Consider the following 16026-nt stretch of genomic DNA (forward strand, 5'->3'; position numbering starts at 1 on the left):
CTGTTTCTGTGTGAACTTCAAGGCCATCCTCCTACTTGCCATCCCCATCAGTATTTTGTGGCGGTTTCATAGCTTCCCTGGCAGCCCCCCGGCCTTGATAAACGTTGCCGTGCGCAAATCAGAGTTCTTTTAATGTGAAGCTTTCTTTTTTTAACGTTTCCCCTCATGGTGCGTGGTTCAGAGCGTGCGTACATGGAAGGAGCATGGCAGAGAGGTAAGAAGATGCTAGAAACTCGTTTGGACCTTTGCTCCGGTCGAACGTGCACAATGCCGTCTGGAGCTCACTGGGCGTCAATCACCACATTAGCCTCTCCACAGCTGTAATTATCTGTGACTGCCCATAAAACCACTGCACATATTGCAGCTCTTACTTTTCTACTTCACGCACATCCAGAGGGAAGCTAGAGAGAATGGTAGAGAGGAGGGGGAAAGAAGGCAGAGAATGGGTAGAACCGATGCAGTCGCGAAAAGAGTGAACATTGGCCTTGCCACTCTTCGCTCGTAGTTCTCATACAAAGAGGAAGGGAGGGGATATGGAAAAGGTCACCTGAGAAGGCAAGGAAACGTTGCTACTTGAGACACGATAGCGGTTGCGAGGAAACTAGATAAACTTAAGTTCTAGGTACGGTGACATGACAACCCCCTCCAGACCGCTACTAGCCCTCCCCTTGCTTTCAAATTCAGGCTTTCCTTTTTGTCCATGTCCTTCTTTTGGAGTCCGCCTCCTCAATCTTTCTGTTCTGTGGGGAAGGAGCGGGGTTCGTCGGAAATATTCAGGGCGGGGGGGGGGTTGACTCTCTAAACCGTTTCCTGCCCACTCCCAGGTTACGCCAAGTACCTGTCCTATATCACTTACATTGCCGGTGGCAGGACCTGAGGGTGGTGATGGGCCAGTCACTGAAATACAACGTAAAAAAATATTAGCAACTGCATGAGGACAGGCAAATAGGTACGCTTCTTTGCGTGGACACCATATCTTCCTCAGACCAAAAGGCACCTGAGCTGTTTAACTGCTTTACAAGTTCAGTTCTTATTACCGACTGCTATGTTACCAACGTGAAAAACCCTTATTTCAGTTTGACTACCCCAGTTAGATGCTGATGGCAGAATCTCCACGAACACGGAGAAAGTAACTGTCAATTCATGTTGTTGTCGGATAAAGCAGCTTTTCTCTCTTAAAGGGACACTGAAGTGAAAAATGATTTCTTCTGCATCAGTAAATTACCGTTCTACAACACCAAAAACACCACTCTTACAACAATAAGACCTTTGGTAAGCCAGAAAAAGCGCAAGAACGAAATACAGGTGGTGACGCCTACTAAAGTTCCCGCATCTGGGGGCTGTGACGTCTTGGATATTGACGGAAACTTCTAGGGCCTACTAATTATATATAGCGGAGCAGATTGACTACGTTGTGTTCTAAAGGAACCCAATATTAAACATGGTAAGTTTCGGGAACCTTTATTCAGCCAACGCGGCCGAAATGTGAAAACATACTTTGGAATCCCTGAAGTCACACTGAAGTACCGGCCCGGCGCTGGGGTTACGGCACGAAATTCAAATACTGATACTTGGACTTTCATTTCCTCATCTAATAATGAAACTATTTTTTTTAAATGACTGCCTCCTGGGTTCTCACGCAATGCTTCATTAGTCTAAACTGATTTATTGTTTCGCTTTAGTGCCCTTTAAAGAATGATGAACACTTAACATCATGGCTTTGTCTCTTGGCAACTCGCGGTACTCAAAACATTCTGCAAGGGTGCTTTTTGTCATCTGCGCCTACGCAATGGTCTAGATCAAGTCAGTGCCAATCTTTAGGAAAGCTGACAGCAGAAATTAGCTTAAACCACTTCCATATAGTTCCTCAAGCACCATACATTATATCCTGGAAGAATATTCTACATAGTCCCTTCCAAGAATTTTGAGAAGTATTAGAGACAATGTGCATTTGAAACTACAAGGGCTCTCACGAGGATATCCAAAATCGCGTCATTAGTATTATTCACAATCAATCCTACACTGTCTGTATGTTACTATACTATAACCTTGTAACTTTATAACAAATTTACTAAGGATTCTGATACTGAAAAGAATGTGGCCCAGTCACTGAACTCCGGAGGTTACCACTCTTTAGGCCTTGTCATATCTTGTCCTAATCAAATAACCGCCAACTACCTTGCTTAGCTTTTTTTTTTTTAAATGTTGTGTGGCTTTACTTTCAGGTCACGAATATCAAGCACCTGCTAACAAGCACCTGCTAACACGCGGTAGCATGCTTGAAAGGATAGTGAGCACAGTGTGTGACAAGAGGAATTGCAAGTAAGATGGATGAGGATTATTGCTTGAGGACAAGATAAGTACTAGAGGATAGTGAACGGAATGATTTGTATTGATTCAGTTATTAAAGCGTAATATACGAAGATGAAGAGGAGACATGAAGAAACTGGACTGTGTACTGAATATCAAGGGATATTTCTTTATTGGAACAAGCATTTTATATTGATGCATGTGTGTTTTGTAGGATGGTGGCGTGATGGCGTGTCATTATGGTGAGCATGTGTGAGAAGAAGCTTGGTATCTCAATAAAATGCTTGTTCCAATACAGTATCAGTCGATAGCCAGCGTATAGTCCCTGTATCATCACATCTCTTCATCTTCATATTTTGCACTGCAATAATTATAATGCCCCAGAGAGCATAAATTTTTTTCATGCGCTGCTACAATATGTCACATGTCAAAATATAAGCCAAGTTCACCATCTTCCTTGTCAGCCAGTTCCCTTTCCAAGCTAATTTGCCAAGGGCTATTTGGAGCAACTAGGTCCTGGAGGAAGACTGCTACTTCCAGATTTCTGGACGTCGTCAAGGTTGCAGTTTGGATCACTGCTTGGCCCTTCTTGTCCATTGCTGCGAGACTGTGGTTCACCATGCACAGCCATGCCGCGAATAAAAAAATATGCGTTGCAGCTAGCTGTTTTTGGTTGTGTGCAGTCAGCTATATGTAAAGATGAAACTTTATTCATTCCATTTAATTCATTCTATGCCTGTGCGTATGCTGTGCTGATATATTGGACACTTCAATGCAAAATGGGAAAGGGGGTCTGCAAGAAGGTGACAGCACACAAAAAAAGCCCCTATCCATGTTTCCAAAATCGGAGTTATGATATCTCGAGGTCGATTCCGTTTCCGAGAAAGAAGCTGAATTGTTATTGCAACATAATGACTATCATTTTCAAACTGGAATGAAGATATTTCACTCTTCCCGATTGCTTCACTCATATAAGTTCTGTCTATCAGATTCACAGCTGACCTCCAGAGTAAACGCACACCAAACGTATTCACAGAAAGATTCTGATTTCACAGACAGATTTCGGTCAAAGATGTTTACATGTATGAGAAAAGACAACAAAACATTACGCCTGAATTACCGCACCCACGCCAGAGGAGCTGCCCCACACGCCACATAACACAGCTAAAGCTGTCTGATGACTGCAGTTCATACAGACACCTCACCTGTGTGTACATGGTGTGAAGGACAAAGGTACAACCTGTCGAGGCAAGTCTTGGCATTTTCATGTCAGATGCTAACGACAGAAACGAAATGTGTTTGTTCGCTATGCTGCTTTCACACTTAGCAGGCAACAATGTGGCTGCCATGCAAGTCACGCTGCTATAGTAATTTCACTCAGTGTGTTTTGTTAGTTACATTTTCATTTGTGACGCCTTCTATGGAATAACCTACTTCACATCACAACTGCAAGATGTGGCCATAAGGTTATCAGTGCACCCTTGTGCTTCGAACACGTCTCATACTTTGTTTGGTTGCAAGCGTAAGCACAAACTGTGGGATGTGGCCACTGGTTGCAGAAACGTGCCACTTCGTATGTCCGGTGCTAAAGACTTTCCGATCTTTGATGCCTCCCATGTCACATAGTAACATCATATTTTGCAACATAAAAGTATGACGCCTAATGTTACATTCAATTAAGAGATACTGTACATTCTCTTTCGTATGTGATGCACTATTTATTAGTCCCAAACAGTGCGGTAAAATTATTCTAGCCTTCCTAACGTTCACCTGCTACGTGTGAAATGTGCTGCGTTGTGCTTGGCATTCAGTCGTGGTTCGTGCAACTTGACTAGATTCACACTGGACAACTCAAAATGGCGACAGAAATGCAGTTTCAATAAACCACTAAACCGTTCCACAACTTACGCTAGTTCGCTGAGTTTGCCCGGCGCTGCAGGGATGTCTTGCTGCGCCGTACTGGCCTTCAGCAGCAGGCCAAACTCTGAGAGACTTGTTTGGTGCACGTTTGACGCCCTTTCTTGCTGCCACATGAGGCGGTAGCACACCTCCTCTCGCCGCGAACTGTACGGAACATGTACTCAATACGAATCATATCGTTTTCTTGGAGGATATTCGTTGAATGACCTACGTGGGGCACATTGTTTCTGCAGAATGTGAACAACTGCACGTTCCTGCGTCCCTCCGGCTCCTGCATTTCGTACAGAGTGCTGTTGTCGTTCACGGCCTTGAGTATTATCTTGCTCTGCAGGTAAACCACGACTGAATGGTCAACGTCAGCTGCGGAGCAGAACTTGTTAGATTAGTTGAAGATGCCGAGGTCTCCCGCTTCGAGGTCACGAGTGCCAGTGGTCATTTAGCTCATGGGGAGAGCGAGGGCATTGTGAAATGCACTTTCGCTCTGCTCGACTGGTGAGTGCTCGGGTTGTTCAGTAATCCACATGAGCGTCGCCACCCACGTGTCGTGTTCCACTTCGACGGCGACTACAAACAAATCTAAATCTTCTAGGACAGCACTCTCCTTCAACAGCTTGCTGAATGACCTTATCTTTCTTCCTTGCAGTATGCAACTGTGTCTGGCACTAGGACCAGGACGCTGGGTTTAACAGCGGATACCAGACCCATAATCTTGGAGTTAGGGAAGAACTCCTTTGGGTCTAGCAGAAACTCGGCGATATATTTAGGTGCCCCAAGACCGTGCTCGGCACAGCATCATCATCTTGCGTGGACATAGCAGCTGGCCGAAGCAAAACGAGAACAATGTAAAAGCTGGAGCCAACGTTTCGACAAGTGGACTGTCCACTTGTATCGTTGAAACATTGGCTCCTGCTTTTACCTTGTTCTCGCCGTCTTGCTCTTCCATCTCTTGCCTTCGCCGTTTCTTCCGCAGCTGGCAGGAGGTTCCAGGTGTGCACTGCAGCAGGAAGAATTTTTTACAATCATGCAACCAATGCCAACTATAAAGGTTATGCATCCAGATGATCCAATAGGAAGCACATTCTTTAAAAGTTTCATATCCTTTCGCTATAGTTATGACAGTCAGAAAAATTTATTGAGCGGTTGGTGAGCCTTAAAGGGGCACTGCAAGAACTTGTCCGGCATTTCCTTTTATTTATTTATTTATTATTTACCTTATCAGTAGTTAGTGTCCACAATCGCACTATATGAGGCCCAAATTTCTCAGATTCACCAGGAATCATATTATACAGTTTTAATGCAATTAATTTAAAGTGCAAGCCAAACAGAACACTGCTTCCCAGCGTAGAGTGTGGTTACAAGGGCTCCTTGCCATAGAAAATTGAGGGGCTATGGTCAGGTGATCTCACTGGTTCACAGGTGGGTGTGGAGACCAAAGCAGCAATTGATCATCTCATTAAAAGCTTCATGTGATAACAGAGGGGCTAAAAGAGGAGCTAATAGAGGAGTGAAGGTCGCGGTATGTATTGAGAAAAGCAACAGCACAGGACCGGACCAAGCTCCCAGTGTCAAATGTGGAGAAGCGCAGAGTAAAAGCAGAAACAATGACACATACGCTGCTCATCCAGCTTTCGGGGACACGATCACTGTGTGACTCGCAACAATTGTATACCAGCCTAACTGAAAAATGGGTCAGCAGTTTGTGACCCCCTTTCTCCCTTATTTTCGTGGCGATGTAAAGGAACCCACGTATGCCAGGAAGTCAAGCTACATTTTGTGACACCTAGGATGGATAGTTGGACACGATGGATGATGAAAGTTTCGTGTCAAATAAACTAGAAGAAGAAGAAGAAGAAGAAGAAGAAGTTTATTTTTACCACATAAGTACACTGATATATACAACGTGGTAGGGATGGCAGGATAAAAGCTGCATAACGGCAGCTTGACTAGTCCTACCTCCCCATGAACAACAGGCAGCAACATGGCAAGATATTCATAGTACATTCTTGTGGCAAGGTCAATATATAGATATTCACAGAACGCATATATATACACACATTTATACATATATATAATACATACACACATGCATATACGCATACATGTATGCATGAAAAACAGAAATGACAACTTCGAAATAGCAAGGAAATACTTTTCAACCGACAAACCAAAAAGTTAATTATTCACAGAAATTTTTGCAGTAATGTGCTCTTGGATGTATGGCGTATGTTTACATCATTTAGACTATATTTGTTAAGTGTAGAGGGAAGACAGTAGGAGAGTGCTTGAAGGCCATAGTTAGTCCGAGGGCGCGGGACTTCCCAGTGTTCCGTATATCGATTTAGGCGAAAAGAAGGATTACGCTGCAAGTTCGCGATGTTTATGATATGATTGGTACCCTTGATTATGTCACGTTTAAAAGAACACATAAGTTGATACTCATAAAGGCGGTCTACACGTAAAATCTTGAACTTCCGGAATATGTCACGCGTATGTCCATTGTAAGGTAAGTCTGAAATAGCACGTAAGGCATTCTTTTGAACTGAAACTAAATTTCCTAATGATTTCTTAGTACTATTTGACCAGACCAGGTTACAATAGCGCAGGTGAGAAGCAAATAGTGCGTTATAAACCATAAGTTTCTGTGGTATTGGTAGTAGCCTCTGACATCTGCGCAACATACCTAACGCCTTACTAAGTTTATTTCGTAAGTAATCGGTGTGGTGGTCCCATAGCATCAATTCATGGAAGATAACACCCAATGTTTTTGCTGTAGCGGAAAGTTCTATTTTTGTGTCATTGAGTGTGAGGCATTGGGTGAGATCACAAGGCGTAGACTTCGCTCTAAAGAGGACCGCTTTTGTCTTGGAGCAGTTTAACTGGAGAGAATTTTAACTGGAGAGAATCAGTCTATCTGAGAATCAATCAATCAGATAGACTGATTGATTGATCTTCATGTCTCATTGTTCCTACACTCTAGTTTTCTTTTTTTTTTTGTGCTGCATTTGGCGCATGTTTTCATTTTCATTTATTTTCACCTTAAAGGCCCTGCCGCATTACGTAAGGGAGGCTTTAATCCTTGCGGCAATGTATGAACTGGTTGCATCAGAACAGTACATGGTAAATAAAGATTTTCTGGCATGTCGAAAGAAATATAGCACCATACTGTTGCAAGATGCCAGCAATAATTGAATAAAGTAATAAAATAGCAATGCTTTTAAATTTAGAAAGGGAAACTTTAGTGCTTCAAACAGCTTTTTCATTCCTTTTTTTTGTTGTTGTTGCAAGTTCGAAAACAATTGAAAGCAAAATGCAGACTGCAGTAGTCCCAATTTATTGTATTGATAGAGGAGGACCATAGGGAAAATGGAAATGCCGCAGACTGCCACTTCCTCACTTTTCTGTGGACGCCTCAAGCGTCTAGGGACCGGGGGAAAAAAAAACAGAAAAGAAAAAGGGAAACCCTGCAACTAGAAGAAATATAGAGGAAAGCAAGCTAAGATAGTAGCAATATTGTAAAAAAGAAAGGGAGGGGAGAAATAACTACTGAGACGGTACAAAAAGTAATCAAGTCATAAGAAATGAAAATGCCAGAAAAGTATGACTTATTGCCTGGTTGAAATGAAGAAGGCAGAAAAAAGTTATACATATGGTACTTTTCGCTGTGGCAATAGCATAATTCCAGTCACTGAGCTGGATTACTAGAGGTGTACATTATTTGCACAAAACATTCAGATGCATAAGTGACCAGTTAAAAACCATTTTTAATTGAAGTTTTCAACTAATTATATTACGGTAAATTGCAATGAACGAATCGTAGCCAGCTTGCAAGGCATATCCGCTAGACAGTTATTCCAAGGATGGCACTGGTTTATGTGCCATCACACTTGCAGTAAAAAGGCACTGTTGTCCCACTTACCTTTCAAAGAAAATGCCATTTATGCACTGAAGCACAAAAATAAATGGGACGCCCATATGTTTCATTCCAGGTGAATACACTTTTCAAACTCTAGCTGCAATTCGTAAATTGAAATATGGGTGTCTTGAAGTAATTAGATAAAAACCTAATTAGTGAGATTTTCTTTACTGATTATAGATTTTGATTACTCGTGCAAGTAATTTCTCTGAGCAGTCCAGCTCAAGGACTAGAAATTATGTCATCTACCACAGTTGAATAGTAAAAATTCTCTAGAGCATAAAAAAGCACGTACCCGGAAGTCTGTATCGGGAAGTCAATGTACAGCATAAAACGTTTACAAGCAATCTATCTGCATAAATTACCCTATTTGTTCCAGCACACTTTACTCAGAAAAATGCATCCATTTAACACACAGCCATATTACACACATAGGGGAGTCGCGGAGAGGAGACATATGAAATGATCATGCAGGGAAAAACTCGATGGCAAATTAGATGAGATGACACTCATAACCTTCTGCTAAAATTTGGGGTACGTCTCAAGAAAGAGTACCAAAGGCCGATTGCAGGGAGTTATAAGGTTTCACACAGGGAAACTATATCTACATAACTTCACAAACAAATACATTTGAACGAGGCACTTGCTATGATCCTAAAAGAATCCATTGGGTATTATGTAAGATAATTTATTAGAAGTAATTCAAGTTCCAATTAGAGTTACCCTACGATATAATGCATGCATACATGCGTGTTTTTTTTTGCTTTTTCTTTCCCATTGGAAAGCAGAAATGACCCACATACTGAAGAACCCCTTCGTCTGTCATGTGGGCAAGCGGAGGGCACTTAAGCTTCGCCTTTAAGGGTGGAATGCGATAGCATTCAGAGATCCTTAACTGCTTGTCACACTTCCCTGCAACCACAGCTTTCTTGTGGATGCATCGAGGTGAGTGCCCGCTGGATGTTGTTGCAAGGAACCAAGCAGGCCACACCACGCTATGAATGGTAGAAACACTGGAATAGGAGTTCGTGGTTGAGTTACCGTGCAACATAAATATATTTTCTGGTATATTCAAACTACAATCCAACGCTATCATGTCTCCACGTAGTTGTGTTTAGGTCGTACTTTACGATTTTTCTGACGCATCTTACTTTGAGGTATGATTTTTTGCGAAACAACGTCCGACGCCGACACCGGAATTTTTGCAACAAGGGGCGATGTTGTGTTCAAACAGGGCCAAGACACCACATCACGAAGGAACGCTCAGCAGCGTTCAATTGGACATTAATGCTTTCGCATTCACATCTCTGTCATAAGTGCTTAGGTCTCCTCGATTAATTCTTTTAAGGTATGTTGCGAATTACACGTACCCCAGTGATCGACATAAGGCACTTTCGAGCGCGTTCGATAGCAATGGCTCGCGTTTGCGCAAAGGACCCAAAGGAGCCCGAGATATATTGAATACTGATTGTGCTCGATCGCGAGCATCAATACAGGGAAAATAAGCTGAGACTCCATATTTGTTTTCTCGCATGCGCACACAGGTCGGGCAAATACGAGAAAGAAGTTCTCCAGATCGTGCTCAAAAGCGCGCACGCCATCTTTACGAACGCGTTCCAAGTGCCGCGCTATCCAAGAAATATTGGGGTATTTTTTTTCCCCCGACGCGGTGACGATTTAGCGCCAGCGGCAAGGCGTCTTAGAATGTCTTCCAAAACCGTTAGGGGCATTCATGCCACGTGCAAGAGCGACTTAAACGTTTAGCAGAAATTTTACGCCGTGACACCACGAAACTGCACATACGCCAGATTATATATATTTAAACGGGGGGACTGTGCGTCCAACCGATTGCTGCGACTGCGATTTTCGTCGCAAATGACGGAAATCGCACTTCCGGTGCGACAAAAATCGCATCAAAAGGCGATCACCTGGACCGTACTTCAGCGTGGCACCAGCGATCGATCACGGAAGGAACACAATCAAAACTGTCACTGCTTTTAGTTATGCGGTAATAGCAGAACTTCCTAGATAAATTTTTAACGCTGAAAGCTGCACCACTCCAAGTACGAGAGTCGTACTTGTGAAATAAAAGATCAGCTTACCGAGAAATGAGAGCTCATCGGCGGCGCACACAGCTCTGAAATACTGTTAGAACGCTAGGGCGATGACAGCACACGATGCGTGGGCCCAGGGTTGGAACGGAGCGCGTGCGTCTGTGCGCGTGCATGTGCCAAAGCGACGATGCTGATTGGTTCTTTGCTGCTCGTGCAGGTTGCGGTTTCAAAACCTAAGCCTTTTTGTTTTACCAAGAGGCGTCGGTTTTCCAAGAGTGACGGTCTCCTCAGGCGGAGACTACAGACAAATACGTAGACACTTACACGTGCCTACACACTTAAAAAAGTTTGTCCCACAGCGATAATTCACATCTGTTTTGCGTGCGTTTATTTGCTTTCTTGCGAATACTGCACTCGCTACTTTCCTGCCGAAAATGCTATGTCACGATGATAACGACGCGCTAAACTGCAACAAACACGAACAAAGTACAAATTGCAAAGGCACTGCGGAGAGCCATGTATCTGGAAAGAGCTTCAACTTGGATTCTCTCTGGCCATGGGATTCTAGGACAATGGGAGCTCTGGCAGCTTCCATGGCCCGCTGGCCGGCCCAGGGTTGGTCTTTGAGGGCAGTACTGAGCAACGTAGTCTAGCTTCCAGCGCGTTCGGTTCGAGGCTGCATACTGTTACCCCCCCCATAGTTCGCACTCCCATAGCATGTGTTTTGGGGTAGCTTATAAAAAAAAACTTACATTGCATGGTTTGACGAATAAAGCTCTGGGTAATGATCTTGAACCTCTTTTGCAAGAAGCCCAAAATTATGTATTTGCTGCCCTAATCCTCTTGAACCTGTTCAGCAGTCACCAGTTGCTTTGAGCCACACTGGAATGAAAAACACTCCGTCCCCTTCAGCTGAAATCTGTCGTACTCATCTTTGTTATCCTTTCTCCATTGGTAATCAATCTATTATTCTAGCAGACCGTCAGTTATCTGCTTTTCGTATTATTTGACCTGTCAGACACAATTTCATCCTTTTGAACGTTTGCATGAGCCCAATATATAAGCTATAGCATTTGCACAACATTCTGCATGGTTACCCATTTTCAAAGGTAAAAGAAGAGGCTGCTGTTCATCGTGACTTGACGGTGTCTGTCATGGGGAGCACGTGAGAGGTGGCTACTATAGATGCTATGGCTGCTTCAGCACATCAGTAAAATGTGCTGCTGCCACCTGCTTAAGGGATTCCAAGAAATTTAAACATTTAAATGACTATTGACACAAATGCAACAACAATCCCTCTTCTCACCCAGTCTATATGTGGCTACACTTGGGTAAAAGCTTAGTGCATGCACTCCCACATTAAAGTGCCCCAAAGCACAGTCATGTCGGACACAATTAGGCTTCAGTCCTTTGGCACAAGCTGCACACTTGTGCCTTGGGATAAGTGCTAAATGTTACCCTGCCATGAAAGCATACCACTAGAAGCTTATTCCTATGCATTACGGTGATCAGTGTATTTTCACCTCCATATGTACCACCTTAGTAAATGATAAACATACTTCTGATATAGATATTACTGTTAAGCACGCAAAGATTTATCAATAATCCTGTATATGCAGTCCACCATTCTTTTTTTTCCATCCGAATTTCATGGTCCCCTGTAACCATTTGGCCAAGAGATATAAACATACTCATGCGCAGTGTCACAAAGATGATTGCTAATGATAGACAAACTTGTTTTTCCTAGTCCAGGCTAGTGAACAGTATTTCAGCCTTGCGAATATTGATTCTAAAACCTGCCCTTAAACTTTCCTGGTTGAAATTTCAATAATTTGTTGTAGATTATCTCCAGTGTTAGTGAACAGCACATCATTTGTACGCTGCAGGTTATAGGTGCAACTTATAGGGCTGATTGCTCCTTACCTATTCCTCCAAACCTACCATCATGAACACTCCTGCAAGCATCCAGTGACAGTGACAAATAACAGAGAGATTCCCTTACACCCTTATTAAATCCATGTTTTCTGTATTTCTTGGGAAGATTTCAGGTTGCTGTGGAATGTGCAGATATAACTTTAGATACTGAATGGTTATATGCACACTGGCATAAACCTATGCCTTCCAATAAAGAGGTTCTCTCTCTCACCTAATTTACTGAAGCGTCCTTCTACTTCTTGACCCACTGCCTTGGTGGCTGCAGTTTTCTCTAGCGAACCAAAATGCTTTTTCACAATCGCAAGTCATACAGTGTATTTCGTTATATTCTTCGTAGTTCTGAAACGCTTTATTTCTTTATCTTTAACTATATCATATATAGATCCATTGCCTCCTTTACTATATATGCCTGCCGCATGAGCAGAAAACCAGCTGCCAAACCCTTTCCCTTTTCTCCTCTTCAGTAGTGTCGCTCGCGAGCGCCACGTGCGGCTGGCAAAACCAGTGGGCATTGCCTTGTGTGGCTTCCAAAATCTACATCATCTACATCTTTAAGGTCATTAACCATAATCATGGCTCAGTATACGTTTGCAGGCATTACAGGTGACAGCTATTCTAGAGCCAGACAACCAGCCTTTAAAGAGCGCACCCAAAGGATTGTGCCGACTGTGCTTTTGTGAAGCAATAAAAAGGTTTCGAGAAAGCACTATATAGAAAAGAACAGAAGCTATGCTTCTGTTTTTTTTTTCTTACGGAAGAGGTTTTCTTGAATAAGGTTATGGCCAACGCTGCATACACTCCACACATACTTGAGAAATGGCACCAACCCAGACAAGCTACGATTGCGAAGACTTACACCCGATGTACACATTGCCAGGAGTCATGCAGAGCAGACTTGCAACACCTCATTTGGAGCTGCGCAGCTTTTTCACAAGGGAGATCCAACATTCAGCATATACTACACGGAGACATTAGAACACTAGGAATTGCAATACAAACTAACCCTGAAACACAGAAAGCCATTCCGACATATGGCAGACAATGTGGCCTGTTTCGAGTAGTGTAGACGGGGTCGATCAGCCCATGTGAGAGCGGCGGAACTGAACATGCAACTGAGCCTGCATAAAGCGGAAGATCCCAGACTGAGATGAAGAAGTGTTTCAGCCAACAGTCTGGGTACCCACATTCCCTTCCCTCCTAATCCCCATCAGCGGCCTAGAGCCGTCCCCTTCCTTAAAATAAAGGCTTTATTCATTCATTCATTCATTCTAGTGCTTTCTCGAAACCTTTTGATTGATTCTCGAAACCTATGCTTCTGGTTTTTTTTTGCGCTTTCTCAATTTGTAAAATATTATAAACTTAATTGTATGCGACTAATTATTTTCCATTTTACTAGTTCTGACACTTCAATCAGTTTAGTGTGATTACTGGTGTTCGAGATTTGTACTGTCATTTCTGAAGTCCTCTAGCTGTTGCTTGGGAGAAGTTGCCCGTCCCTTGACTTGGTGCCTTACCCCTTAACTTCAACAGCAGCTTGAGAATTTATTTTCTTTAAGCCTCATATTTGTTTCACAGGCACTGGCCAGAATTTTCTTGTTTTTTTAGCTCCTACCACGTTGGCCTGTTTTCATACTTTTCCCTTCTTTCTACAAATCGGGGACAACCGTATACCTATTTACGATCACTGCCCTTTACACAATGCCACACCTCTGCATCCTGCGCAACGTTGGGTTTACTAATAAAGATGCAGTATATTCCAGGTTGTTTTCTCATTCTGGCCATTTCTTCATGTGAATGCACTTGCTTCTTGAACGCATGTTCTGGCTTCAATCTAGTGCAAATCAATACACAGCCAAACTGATGCACTTTGTGAAAAGCTACCGTGCTTGACCTTGTTTTGACCCCCTGCTCTGGATCATGTTATACTGCTAAACTTGCTTCCACGTCTAAAAATGAGCTAGCATCATAAATTTTACTCTTACAGAAAGCACTTCTCGCTGAACCCCTCAGCAGAAATTAATTATTAGAGACTACAGAAAGGCAGCATTTGCCTCCATCGATTGCGAACTCGACTTGCTTCTGTTAAAACTACATGCCGACTTTTTTTCTTACACTCTATGTTGGCTAGTTGGGCTCTCTTCAAAGACGAAGTTACTAATCTCATTAACAAATAGTATATCCCAATTTGTTGCCCACACTGATTAACTTGGTTTAAAACAATGTTAAACCATCTTTTCAGTAAACAGAAACATTTGTTCTCTAGAGTCAAGGCTGGCAACAAATTTAATGTTCAGTCAGCCTAGTGACATGCTGCCTTTCTGCTTGGAAGTGCAACAAAGGAAGCAAAGCACGACTTTCTTCACATATATAGCAAACACCCCTCCTACTCGTAACTGACCATAAGATACTTTGGAGTGTCCTTGGCGGTGACAAAGCAATGTCCATATCATGTACTGAACTATGACAACAAGGACACCTTTACCAGCTAATAATGTTGTATGCATTTAATAACGTATTTTCCAAGTCCATTGTGCAGACTGCTTTTCCATCAATATTTCATGGATCTCTATGGATCCTGTATTAATTGATCCCCCTGGCATGATGCATCTTATTAGGAACGTGAAGATATCTTCATCGTGAAGCGCTTAATTATGGTAAAATTGGAAATGTATTCAGCACTTTCCCAACTGAACTTCTTTCTCAATCACCTGCTTCTGGCTGCATTCCAGTAGATTGGAAGCTGGGCAAGGTGGTACATGCCAATGTTTAAGTCCAAAATCCACAGTCTCACACAATTACATGCCCATATCCCTGACCAAGATCCCTTGAAAATTGTTTAAATATGTTTAATCTACTCACAATTGGCTAAATTTTTTGAAAGCAATGTTTTTTTTCATGCTTCATCAGCGTGGTTACTGCAACATATTCTCATGTGACACACAACTTAAGTACCTATTGCTTTAACTTGCAATCTCTTTTCTATTGTTAACATTGGACCTTACACCCCACATTTCTCAAACTCCGTAAGGCATTTTATTTCATTGTGGACCCACATCTTTCCTTGGAATTACAAAAATTAGACAAACACTAACGTATAGCAATGCCTGGACAGATAACATTCTGTCTAACACAAGACACTATGCATCAACCAATAACTGTCATTCTCTGCTCATTACATTTGTATCTCATGTCCCCCAATGGCCTGTACTCGGTCCTCGACTATTTCATATTTATACACAAATTACTTGCCTCATGTCATCCCATCATTTATTAGACTGTTTGCTGATGACTGTGTAACGTGCAGTGCGGTTTTTTCTAGTGCTGACAAAAACAGCTTCTAAAAGAATTTGCTAGAGTAATGAGCTGGTAAGACATACAGCAAATGAAACTGTGTACTAAAGAATGTAAATTAACAAATGTGGGTATCGAGAAATGCTAGGCAAACTAATGACTGTCATTACTGTAATGAAAGCTGTTTTTAATAACAAGTTGAAACATATAAATGTTTTTCAGTCCACATAACTAGTAACCTCTCCTGGCAGATGCATGTTGATAACATTGTCACTAATGCTAAGTGTACGCTTAAATGGCGACATTTGTCAGAGGCATCTTGGTCTTAAATTACGCCGTTACAGAACCCTTGTTTGTTTATAGTTGGAATGTAGCTGTTTGGTAGGGGACCCCAGCCATGATTTTCTCATTACCTCTTCTAGCCTGTTGTCACAATTTCACGATATACCCAGCCTGAGCTCATAAATCCAAATGTGATAGCATAAATTAAAGTCACAATTTCTGCAAAACAGGCTGTTTTACAGACCACCATAAGATGCGAGGCCATTCAGTTTAATTAAGCCTTATTATTCAATTAAAATTTGTTCAGTGTAAAACATGTCA

The 16026-nt window shown here is 42.4% G+C and overlaps 1 protein-coding gene across 11 annotated transcripts in view; it reads right to left on the bottom strand.

Annotated features, from left to right (window-relative positions):
- Positions 1 to 16026, bottom strand: part of LOC135899351 (uncharacterized) — a 96419-nt gene that overhangs the window by 1333 nt on the left and 79060 nt on the right. For 8 of the 11 annotated variants that reach the window (XR_010563593.1, XR_010563592.1, XR_010563594.1 and 5 more), the window contains 2 exons: positions 4219 to 5224; positions 857 to 897 (listed from right to left, as the gene is read on the bottom strand). Coding sequence is in view for 1 of the 11 variants with exons in the window: in XM_065428597.1 (XP_065284669.1) it covers positions 857 to 897; positions 4219 to 4374; positions 4442 to 4452 (208 nt within the window). In the remaining 10 variants the exon portion in view is untranslated. Of the gene's footprint in view, positions 1 to 856; positions 898 to 4218; positions 5225 to 9039; positions 9157 to 10245; positions 10759 to 16026 lie in introns of those variants that run through there. The other 3 variants (XR_010563601.1, XR_010563600.2, XM_065428597.1) reach the window with 3 other exon arrangements.

Source organism: Dermacentor albipictus, chromosome 1, assembly GCF_038994185.2.
Source record: "Dermacentor albipictus isolate Rhodes 1998 colony chromosome 1, USDA_Dalb.pri_finalv2, whole genome shotgun sequence".
Classification (NCBI taxonomy): Eukaryota; Metazoa; Arthropoda; class Arachnida; order Ixodida; family Ixodidae; genus Dermacentor; species Dermacentor albipictus.